The sequence below is a fragment of the Brassica napus genome, chromosome C1 (assembly GCF_020379485.1).
Source record: "Brassica napus cultivar Da-Ae chromosome C1, Da-Ae, whole genome shotgun sequence".
NCBI lineage: Eukaryota > Viridiplantae > Streptophyta > Magnoliopsida > Brassicales > Brassicaceae > Brassica > Brassica napus.
Window position 1 is genome coordinate 15,276,979 of NC_063444.1, and position 11,973 is coordinate 15,288,951.

General features: G+C 39.3%; 1 protein-coding gene across 1 annotated transcript; it reads left to right on the forward strand.

The window, feature by feature from the left end:
- The first annotated feature begins 9,708 nt into the window (after positions 1-9,708).
- On the forward strand, positions 9,709-10,842 carry LOC106373186. Its single transcript, XM_013813400.1, has one exon. The coding sequence runs from the start codon at positions 9,709-9,711 to the stop codon at positions 10,840-10,842; it is 1,134 nt and encodes a 377-aa protein (XP_013668854.1).
- Positions 10,843-11,973: the final 1,131 nt, after the last annotated feature.

The window sequence follows — 11,973 nt, forward strand, 5'->3', positions numbered from 1 at the left end:
TTTAAAATATATTTATATTCAGTTTTTTTCAAAAATAATGTATATATATTAATCTTATACTTATATTTCGTGTAAAAGTATATATCCGTGTATATACCCTTGTTTAGGCATCCGCCTATACGGCTATGCGCTATACAATCATCTAACGCGTAATGAACGCCTAGCGCGTTTTAGAACACTGGTTAAACAAATATATGCATGGCTATTTATGCTGATATACTATGTAGTCAGTATATACCAAAAATATGCTTTCATTTTCCATGGGATGTAAGAAAACAGAATGATGTCGAGAAAAGATTTTACTTGCAAAGAAGGGTAATTCCGATGATAAGATACGTGGAAGAAAACTCTTTTGGATTAAAGTTAAGACTAAAGACTGAAGAAGAAGAATTAAAATGAGACAGGTAAAAAGAAAAACCTCTGAGATAATTTCGGAAAGTCTATGTGATATTAACTTCGGTGTCTCCCGCATACCACACAACCTTCCGTATATAAATGAGCAAAACACAAACTGCGAAAGAGTGGTGAGACTACGGATTTCGTTGAGAAGACCTAAATTCCAAAAACCCACATTTTCTTAAGTTTAAATATTACACATATATATGTATCCCTGAACACCTGGTCACACCTGCTTGTTGGTGTGCGAACATGTTGGGATATTACGTGCAAAAACAAAAACAAAAACAAAAACAAAAACATACTATAAGTAAATAAAACCATAAATCATCAATTAATAGTTAACCGTTCGAATCACTTAGACATTGAACTTTTGGTATGGTGTCCTACTGTCCTTCACCTATGAAATTAGTCAGATTTTTGGTAAACCTAAAACTTTACTATCTAACACTAAACACACAAAAAGAAGGAAACTACGAGTTAGATAAAGTTTTATTTCTTTTCCAATTCCTTAAAAAACACTCTTAACACTCAACTTATGTTGGAATCACTGTGAAAAGATTTTTTTTAAAATAAATATTTAACATTCATTCAAAAAAAAAAAATCTGCATTTGCATTTCTGATTGGAGCCTGTGTTTTGGCATTTTGGAAATGGTCACTTATTGGAGCCGATTCGTGGGTCTTCCCAATACCAAGACTTAGAATGGTACTTCCTCCGTTCTTTAAGGATACATATTTTAGAAAAAAAATTTGTTTCTAAAAGATTCATTTTTTACATTTTCAATGCAAGTTTTATTAACTAATTGCAAACTTCAAAAATCTTAATTGCACTAATTGGTTTTTTATTGGTTTAAAATTGTGGAAAGAAGATAAACACAAAAAATTATGCAAATTTAATGTGTTTTATTAAAATGTGTGAAAAAACTAGAATATAGATTTTTTAGGAACAGAGGAAGTATTAAACTATATTTATATCTCTTTTTGAAATGTCGTAAAGCTAAAGAATGTTTTATATTAATCTAATTATCGTTGATAACATATAATATATAGACATACACACTATACGTACTATATAGTCAAGCAACTTACCAAATTATTTGACTCCTGAATACAAAGAAGAAACTAAGATTGTTACGCTCTGTCGTACGTGTTTATTTGTTAGGCACCAATTAACCCTATCCGATTAGAGCAAATATCAACGATTAGATTTTTATCTTTTTCATTTCATCGATTAATTTGTGTTGATTAAAGTGTGATACACGTTTGGCTTAGCATTTTAAGACATATAACGACCGTGTTTTGTCATCTACATATAACGAACGTTAAAGTATCTAATACCATTGTTTGGTTGGATATTGAAATTTCACCAAATCAGATGGTACTTCTGGGGATTTTGTAAAAGTAATTATCTTATAACTTATTAAGAGAAATCGTTTTTTTCAGGTAATCAGAAATCCTACGTAGGTAGACGTTATTCTTTTATTACATTCTTGGTAACATTTCTCTTGAATATTCACAAACAACATACATAATAGAACATCCACGAAGCCCACTCAACTCAAAAAGAACTTTCTCTCACTAACACACTGTTTCAAATCCCTAGCTCTCACGGTACCTCGTTTTCTGTCCTTTACCGGCGTCAAGCCCGGCGTCAAGCCCAGCGTCGGTTGCTCTCTTCTGGTGCTCCGGCAAGCTCCTACCCGATGGGGAATAGAAAAGGCCAGAAAAGGCTTCTCCTAAAATCCCATTAGGTGCGCATGTCTCCGGTTCCTTTGCGACTGGTGCTCCACCGACCTCAGGTTCTCCAAACGATTCTAAGATCTCAAAAGAGGTTTTGGCCTCTCTACATACGGCTTCTGCGAGTGAACTCCGGGACCCGATTTCAGAATCAGTCTCTAGATCTGAAAACACAAGCAAAATGACCATCTCTCCAACGTCACCAAGATCCATCAGTGGCTCTCTGACCCCCAAGGAGGATGCATCATTGCTCATTACGGCTTCTGCGAGCACGCTCCAGGATCCGATTTCAGAACCTACTTTTGGATATGGAAAACAAAACACTGTTGATACAATGAACTCTGCAAAGGTCATTCAAGTGACTAACCCAGGAAAATCCCAAACGTGTGACGAAAAGGAGGAAGGGGAGCTATCTCCTGAAAACCCTAAACGCGTCTCAGAATCTGAAGCAGCTATACCTAAGACTGGTGATGTAGCGGCTCCACTGGCTAACATTACTGCTGGAAAGGGTGATGAGAGCCATGAAAACCCGAGCTCGGATAAACTGGATCTGTGGACTGGCTTATTCAAAGGAAACCCAACGAAACTGTATAAAAAGGGTGAAAGCTACCTGCTTCCGTTAGGCGAGTCTTGTGTTACTATCCCAAATTCTGTCATTGAAAAAAACAGAAGATCATGGGACAGTTTCATCATAGGACAATTCTACTCTGACCCTCCATCTCAAGGCACCATTCAGATGATAGTAAATGGCATATGGAGCAAGCAATTTAGGACATTACAGTCTCTAAAATGGAAGGGTTCGCTTTTCTTTTCCTGATCCTGAATGCCTCTACACGAGCCTATGTCCTCAAGCAATGCCTATGGCAAATTGAAGGTCAAACAATGTTTGTAGCAAAGTGGGAGCCGGGTATTGTTCCTACGAAGCCAGAACTGACTACTGCTCCGATTTGGTTAGAACTGAGAAATGTCCCTCTTCAATTCTTCAATGAAGAGGCTCTAGAACACATCGCAAGTCAAGTTGGTGACCCAAAATTCCTCCATCTGCAGACTGCTAATAAAACAAACCTGGAAGTGGCAAAGGTCTTCACTATCATCGATCCCAGAGTGCCACTGCCAGAAGCTGTTAACACAAGATTTGAATCAGGTGAGATCAGGCGTATTCGGGTTTCTAGCCCCTGGATGCCACTGGTGTGCTCCTTCTGCAAAGAAATAGGTCACCCCCTAAAGCGCTGCAAGAAGGCACCCATCACCTGCAAGATCTGTAAATCGACGTGCCACCTACAAGCTGATTGCACTCGTGCAAAAGGTAAGGCAGGTGTGAAACAAACCGGCAATAATGGGCTTCAAAAAAACCCTATTGATGCTCGGAAAATTCCTTTGGCTATATATCAAAGCGAGCTAGCCCTCACATCACAGAAGAAATCTAAAGCCTCTTTCACAAGAATGGAACTTGGTGGAACTAGCAATCCTGCAGGAATTGGGTTAACTGTCGCCAATGGTGATTGTCCCCCTGATACAGGAAACACTGAAACCTTATCGACAGAGTCAGACTCTTCGGACATCGACTCTCCTCACTCGCCTCTCAGGGACGACCCGGGTTCCCAGGATGTCATCTCTTCGCGTCAGAAGAAGAAGGATAGGGGCAGGGGCCCCAAAATCAAGTAATATATATGTATACAAACTTTTTTGGCTGGAATGTACGTGGTTTTAATATCGTCAGCCACCGTACCGGATTTAAGAAATGGTATAAGGAGCATAGACCAACTTTTGGATGTCTCTTGGAAACTCATGTACAGCGTAGTAAACAAAAAAGTTTGTAAACTCTCTTCTCCCCGGATGGGGTTATGATGCTAATTATGATTTCTCTGATTTGGGAAAATTTTTAATTCTCTGGCACCCCTCTATTCAAGTCACGATCATTCATAAGTCTCTTCAGATGGTGACTTGTCTTCTCAAAATTTCAGACTATACAACTTCGGTTCTTGTTTCCTGCGTCTACTCGTCTACTTACGCGTCTACTGACGAGACTATCAGGTCATCTCTCTGGTCCGATATTATTGATCTCTCAAACTCTTCTGTAATTGGAAGAAAAGCTTGGATGCTGGTTGGTGATTTTAACCAAATTTTAAAACCGGAAGAGCACTCTTGTCCTCGCACTCTGAATGTGGACAGAAAAACCAGGGAGTTTCAGGATTGTCTGGCTGATGCATCCCTCACTGATCTCAGCTTTACTGGTCCTACTTTCTCGTGGTGGAGCAGTCAAAAATCAAGTCCTATTGGAAAGAAATTGGATCGTATCTTGGTCAACGATCAATGGCATGCCCAGTTCCCCTCATCTTTGGGTATCTTTGGTCCTATGGATTTCTCTGATCAAGCCTCGATGTCTGTTATCCTAAAAATGCCTCAACTGAAGCATCGTATTCCCTTCAGATCCTACAACTTCCTGCTCCTCGACAGCGAATTCCTGCCGATGGTCGTTTGGTTATGGTTCTCTACTAACATTTTCGGATCAGACATGTTAAGAGTCTCAAAGAAATTAAAGATGATGAAGAACCCGATCAGATATTTTAACAGAGACAACTATTCAAATCTGGAGAAGCGAGTGGAGGAAGCTAGGTCTGATCCTACCAAAATTCAACTTGATCTTCTCAACTATCCAACAGCCACCCTAGCTTCTCTAGAGGCAGAAGCTCAGAGAGCGCTAGGAATCCTTCTTAAAGCAGAGCAATCTTTTCTTTATTAGAGGACTAACATTTCTTGGTTGCGGGATGGTGACTGTGGTTCTCATTACTTCCACACGCTAATGGCCACTCGTCGCTCACAGAATCACATTCATATCTTATTTGGCCCCTCAGGTGAACGTTTTGAGACTCGGAACTCGGAAAGCAATACATGATCACTGTCTTGCTCACTTCTCAGAGTTTCTTAACGTCCCTGATTCCCCGCCGTTGTTTGATCCGCAAGATTTAACTCTTCTGCTCAATTTCCAATGCTCTGAAGCTCAGAAAGTCAGGCTTCAGGAAGATTTTACCAGTGAAGACATAAAGGAGGCTTTCTTCAGCCTACCAAGGAATAAATCATGCGGACCAGACGGCTACTCTTCTGAATTCTTCATTGGATGTTGGTCAATTATTGCCCCAGAAATTATCTCAGCCGTAAACGAATTCTCCAGGGAGGGAAAATTACTGAAGCAGTGGAACTCCACAACGCTAGTTCTCATCCCAAAAACCAGGAACGCCTCAAAGATAGGAGACTTCAGACCGATATCCTGCCTCAATACATTATACAAGGTAATTTCTCGACTTTTAACTGTTCGCTTGAAGGAGGTTCTTGAACATGTTGTCTCCCATACGCAATCAACTTTTATGCCTGGCAGACTCTTGGCAGAAAATGTCCTGCTGGCAACGGAGCTTGATCAAGGGTACAAAAGGTCTAATATCTCTCCTCGTGCTATGTTGAAAGTTGATCTTCGTAAAGCTTTCGATTCTGTGCGATGGGATTTTGTCATTGCCACTCTTAATGTTATGGGCTTGCCTCAGAGATATGTTAATTGGATTTCCGAGTGCATTACTACTGCCTCTTTCACAATTTGTGTAAATGGAGAATCTGGAGTTTATTTCAAGAGCAGAAGAGGCCTGAGACAGGGGGATCCTTTATCCCCTTATCTCTTTGTCTTGGCAATGGAGGTCTTCTCAAGATTACTCAAATCTCGCTATGAGTCAGGTTATATCAGATACCATCCCAACGCTGAACCCATAGACATCTCTCACCTGATGTTTGCGGATGATGTCATGGTCTTCTATGATGGTAGCAATTCATCTCTTCATGGTATTTCAGAAACTCTGGATGACTTTTCCAGCTGGTCCGGCCTAGAAATAAATCAGAGCAAGTCGGAGTTATTTACCGCCGGTCTTGACCAGCTGGAAACAAACACTTCTATGAATTATGGCTTTCTTATGGGGTCCCTACCGATCTGTTACCTAGGACTGCCATTGATGCACCGAAAGCTGAGAGTTTCAGAATATTCCATTCTGCTGGATAAAATCTCAGGAACCTTTAAGGCGTGGTCAGCAAGGCACTTGTCTTTTGCAGGAAGACTTGTTCTTATAAAATTTGTGATCTCTGGAATCATTGTCTTTTGGATAACAACTTTCATCTTACCAAAAGGTTGTATCAAGAAGATTGAGTCTCTCTGCTACAAATATCTTTGGTCTGGACAGATTGAGGGCCCTGCCTTCACAAAGGTATCTTGGGCTGCTTGTTGTGTACCGAAGAGAGAAGGTGGATTAGGTCTGAGCCGTTTTGAGACCTGGAACAAAACATTATGCCTTCGATTGATTTGGCTCTTGTATGCGGAAGGGGGTTCTTTATGGGTGGCTTGGCACAAGTACCACCATCTTCGCAACTCAAGTTTTTGGTCTCTAACTGAGCACACTCAAGATTCATGGCACCGGAAGTCTATGCTAAACCTCAGACCTCTAGCTCGTCCATTTATTATCTGCACTGTCCAAAATGGGAACATGGCTAGCTTTTGGTTAGATCATTGGACACCGTTGGGACCGCTGCTGGACACTCTCGGAGTAAACAGACCTAGGGCTCTACGAATTCCTTTACATGCTACTGTCTTGGAAGCCACATGAGCAGGTCTGTGGCGTCTACCGTCACCAAGATCAGATGAAGCAGTGTCACTTTACGCTTATTTGACCACAATAGAGGTTCCTTCTGAGAACCAAGGACCGGATTTTTATTCTTGGAGAGTTGAAGGATTGAAGCTGCAATCTTTCTCTTCTTCCAAGACTTGTAGTGTTATCAGAGAAAGGCAGCCACACCGACCTTGGTTCCAAGCGGTATGGTTCAATGGAAATACTCCCAAGCATGCCCTTAATATGTGGGTTGCTGTTCAAGATAGACTTCCTACCCGTGTAAGACTTGCGGCTTGGGGAATGCTTATTCCAACCTCTTGCTGCCTCTGCTCACCTTCAGAAGAATCAATGGATCATCTATTTGTTGATTGTCCCTATACCCAGATTCTATGGAGTTTGATGCTCAGAAAGGTCTCTGAAGTGTCGATCACTTTTACTTCTTGGTTGCAGTTACTGAGTTGGTCATCTTCGGCTTCCACCCGGTCACCGCGAACTTTAAGGAGTATTGCTGTCCAAGCTATCATCTACTACACTTGGACTGAAAGAAACAACATAGTTTACAAGAACCAGGTGCTACCATCCCCTGACCTTTTCAAGCTTGTTGACAGAACAGTCAAGAACTCAATCTCTGCTCGTAAGACCAGAAAGCATTTCAAGAATCTCATGGTCCTTTGGCTGATCTAGTAAAGCGCCTATGCAAAATCTTTTATTGGATAGCATGTGTTTTCTCTGTTTTTGCCATGCTAAACTCTAGTTTATAAAATCATCTTGTAAACTCTTTTCATATATATGATATTTATAGTTAAGCAAAAAAATAAATAATAGAACATCCAAAAATAAAACTCTAAACGAAAAAAAATATAATTTCACGAAAACAATATAGTTTTTGTCAAAGATAAAACTATATAGTTGAAAAAAAAGAAATATACTTGAAATATTTACTTTCGTTATATAGATAAGATACCCTTCCAGTGGCAGGAGGTACATTGAAGGGAAGGGAGGGGGGGGGGGGGGGGGGGAGGGGGTCAACTGACCCCTATGATTTTTTAGAAAACAAAACTTTGCTTGTATTTCTAGAAGAAAATTTAATAAAAAGTTGTAAATTTAGTTTATTTGACCCCTCTAATATTTGCTAAAAATCATTTTGAACCCAACATTAAATTATGTGGCTGGCTCCGCACTGAGGCCTTCAATCTATTTATATCGTTTCTGATTTGATCTGAAAACATCTAATATAATTTCACTTCATCTAGACGATAATAATAGGGTGAATTAAATTTTAATTAGTAATGATCAATTTTATTCTGGTAAGACTTATATAGAGCTTCACGTTGATTGTGTTTTAAATATAAGAAGAAAGAAACGAAAATTTCCAAAAGAAATGCGTTCACACTTAACAAAATATTGAAATAATACTCAACTTAATTTACATGGATAATGAGCAAAACAATTCAATTCGATCCCGCAAATTAAAAGAAAATAAAAATATCGGTTTCAAAATAAACAACGTGAAGGCACCAAACTAGTAGAACAGAAATAATCCCGTACACGTGTCAACCTATCAACTATGGTGTCCAGCTGTCTGGCCCCCCCAATATAGGACTTCCGTCTCGCCGTAATACATTCCATCAAAAACTACCGTGAGAAATTCCCAATGAACGCCGTTTTTGAGAGATGGAATTTTGTTAGCTTAGGGTATTAAAAGGGGTTAAAGTTGGTTGCCGGTGATTTGTGGGACAACCCGTACCAGAGCAATGCGGATTAACCAGATATTGCCTGTTTCAGAGAGCTAGTCTGATTGAGATAGTTAATGAATTTAATTACTATTTGTTTTGTACATGATTTATGAGTGATTTGAGCATGTCTATTGGATGAGTGATTTGAGTATATCAGTTGTAAAAATAAAGTAGACTCGGTATTGCATCAAACCATCTTTTTATATATAGAAACCCTTTAACCTAATCTTCATTCGCATTATTGTATTATAAATTAGTTACCCGCATTATCTGACCCAAATGTCTCGGATAATCTGTTGTCATACCAAAAACTGTACAATCGGCGGTAGTACTTGCGTCCATTGCTTCTGAGTTTTGTATAAAGTAAATTATGATTCTATATGTCACGATTTGTTTTTTTCTTGTTTCGTTTCTTTTTAAGTAAAAATCATGGAATTGAATTTTAAATCCATAATCTATCATAATATTCAAAAAATTCAAACTTTAAAATTGTACTCTATGTTAAAAGAAGTTTGAAGATACTCCCTCCGTTCCCCCGATAATGAGATTTTTTAGATTTTTTTCTTGTTCCACAAAGATAGATTTTTTATATTGTTAAAGTACTTGAAAAACAGTTTCAAAAAATTTTTTTTATAATTTTGATGAACATTAATTAAGAATATTTGAATTGATTAAATTTCATTGATAGAAAGTTATTGGAAAATGTATAATAAAGTAAAAAATAAATTAAATTATAAATATTTATTAAATTTTTAATAAGCGTGCATACTCTAGAAAATCTTACTTTCGGAAAAAACTATAAAACACAGAAAACTATATTACTAGGTCATCACACATCTGGTTGAAGATTTGTTTGTTTTTAGTACGTCGTAGTATTTTCTCTTTTTTCCATAAAAACCATAATTTGTAAAGTGAATTTCTTAAAGACAATGCAAACGTACTGGTGGTTGGTTCGTTATCCTTACAATTATATGCCAAGTCAACTCAATTATATGTCAAAGTCGAAATCTCCACGATAGTTAGTTAAAGTCGCATGGAATTCTATAATAACGTGTATATATTATTTTTTGTTCACAAATGAAAAAAAAAGGAAAGAAGAAGACCAAAATATCCAAGGCGATCTCTAGAATTCTCTAGGAGAAAAACGAAACTCAACTCGCTCTTCGATTCTACATCAATCAATCACAAATTCATCATGCAATCGGAGGATAAACACCAAGAGCAGGATCAGAATCATCATCCCTATCAGCAACCAGATCCGACGAAGGTGATTTGGAAGGCATTACAAAGGATGAAGCTCGGAGCTGATAGATCGAGATGGTCTGTTCATGATGATGCCCAGAAGGAATTCGAAAAAGATCATCGACTCTGCCTTGTAGCCAAAGGCCTCAATATGGAGCATCAAAACTCGCCTGGAATCAAGGTAGCTCTACCCAAGACTTGGCAACTCGTTGGTAAAGTGGAGGGTCAGATTAACGATGATGGAACTGTCAACTTTTACTTCGATACCGAACACCATCTACTTATGGTCCTGGAGAAACAGCCATATACGTATCGAGGATGGTTGGTGGTGTTGGATAGGTGGATCAATAGAGACAGTCCGACCTTCTTAAAACAGATCCCCTTCAAGATCCGAGTTGAAAAGCTTCCTGATGTCTACAGGCGACATAGTATTGTCGAAAGTATTTGCTCGAGGCTGGGGCATGTTGAAGAGGTCACAATTGTGGAGCCTTCTATTTTCAGAGAAGCTGAAGTTACTGTCAAGGTGTATTTTGATGTTGATGATCAGATTACCCTAACGCGAGAAGTTGAAATTATTAAGGGTAAAACTCCGGTGGAGCTTGATTTTCGTTATGAAGGCTTGCAGAAGTTTTGTCTTCTCTGTGGGAGTCTCAGGCATGAATACGAACTATGTAGTGAATGTTCTAAGATGCAACCACGCCAGTTTGAACTGATGGATATTGGAACTAACCCATATGCCTCAGTTCAGGAGAGAGATGCAGCTATCAGAGAGTACATCACTATAAAGGAGACTGGAGAATCTTCTGGTACTGCTACTCTTATGCAAACAGAGCCGCCTCCTGCACTCGCAGCTCCTAGACAGATGACACAATCAAGGGGCCAGGGAGTAGTCATCAACCCAGCTGAAGCCGCTCCAACTCAAGCTCATCTGCAAGTCGTTCCAGCGACCTCTGCTCCAGATCAACGGGCTAAGAGAAAGACACCAGCTGATAAAGAGGAACAGGCTTCAACATCAGCAAAGCGTATCAAAACAGAACACCCCAACTATGGTTCGGTGGTTCTCCTTAAACCACAAGGAGAACCATGAGGCTCTTGCATTGGAATTGTCAAGGTTTAGGAAACCCCTTGACAATTCCACATATAAAAGATATCATGAGATCTCACAACCCTGATATAATGCTTCTAGTGGAAACTAAGAATGTAAATAGTGTTGTGCAAAACTTAGCTAAAGATCTTGGGTATAAGAATGTAGAAATCGTATCAGCTAGTGGAAGTAGTGGTGGCGTAGCCATATTTTGGAGTGACAGGGTTAAGTTATCTTTTTGGGAAACCCTGACTTGTATTGTACACATATGACTGTGGAAGATGGCGCCAATACTTTTTGGTTGACTTATATATATGGAAACCTTGTTTTAAAGTATCGTCAGAGACAGTGGTCTCAGCTAATATCATCTGAACAAGAAGGTTTTTGAAGCATAAGCCTCGTGTGATAATAGGTGATTTCAATGACATCAAAAGAAGTGGGGAGAAGCAAGAAGGCATACCAAGGACTGTTCGTTCATGCTCTTGCTTCACTCGCATGCTTACTGTACTTGGCCTTCATGACGTTAAGACTTTAGGTGGGCGTTTCACTTGGTTTGGAAAAAGGTCAAACTACTCCATTATGTCCAAGATTGATAGGGCTGTTGCAAACTGTAATTGGTTAGATATATATCCTTCAGCCACTGTGTCTCTTCTTACCTGCATCGGGTCAGATCACAGATCTTTGCTTCTCAATACTGATGGCACAAAACGCAAAAAATCCTCTTTGTTTAGATATGACAGCAGGTGGAGGCTCTATCCTGGTCTGAAACATGTTGTGGAACAAGCTTGTAATCAACAGAATTCCAACGTATCTAATGGGAACATTCATTCAATCATCTGCCATTGCCGAAGGGCTTTATCTAAATGGAGGAGTAAGCAAAATACTAACTCGGGGAAACTCATTCAAGAGATCAAGCAGGAGATACAACGGGTATATGATTCCCCCATTATAAATTATGATATGCTTACTGCTTTAAAGGCAAAACTGCAGTTTCGGTACAGGCTCGAAGAGGAATTCTGGAGAACAAAAAGTCGTGTGCTCTGGTTGCGAGCAGGAGACAAGAACACCAAGTACTTCCACAACAAAACGAGACAGAGGAGGCACTATAACAGGATCAATCACATTCAAGATGAT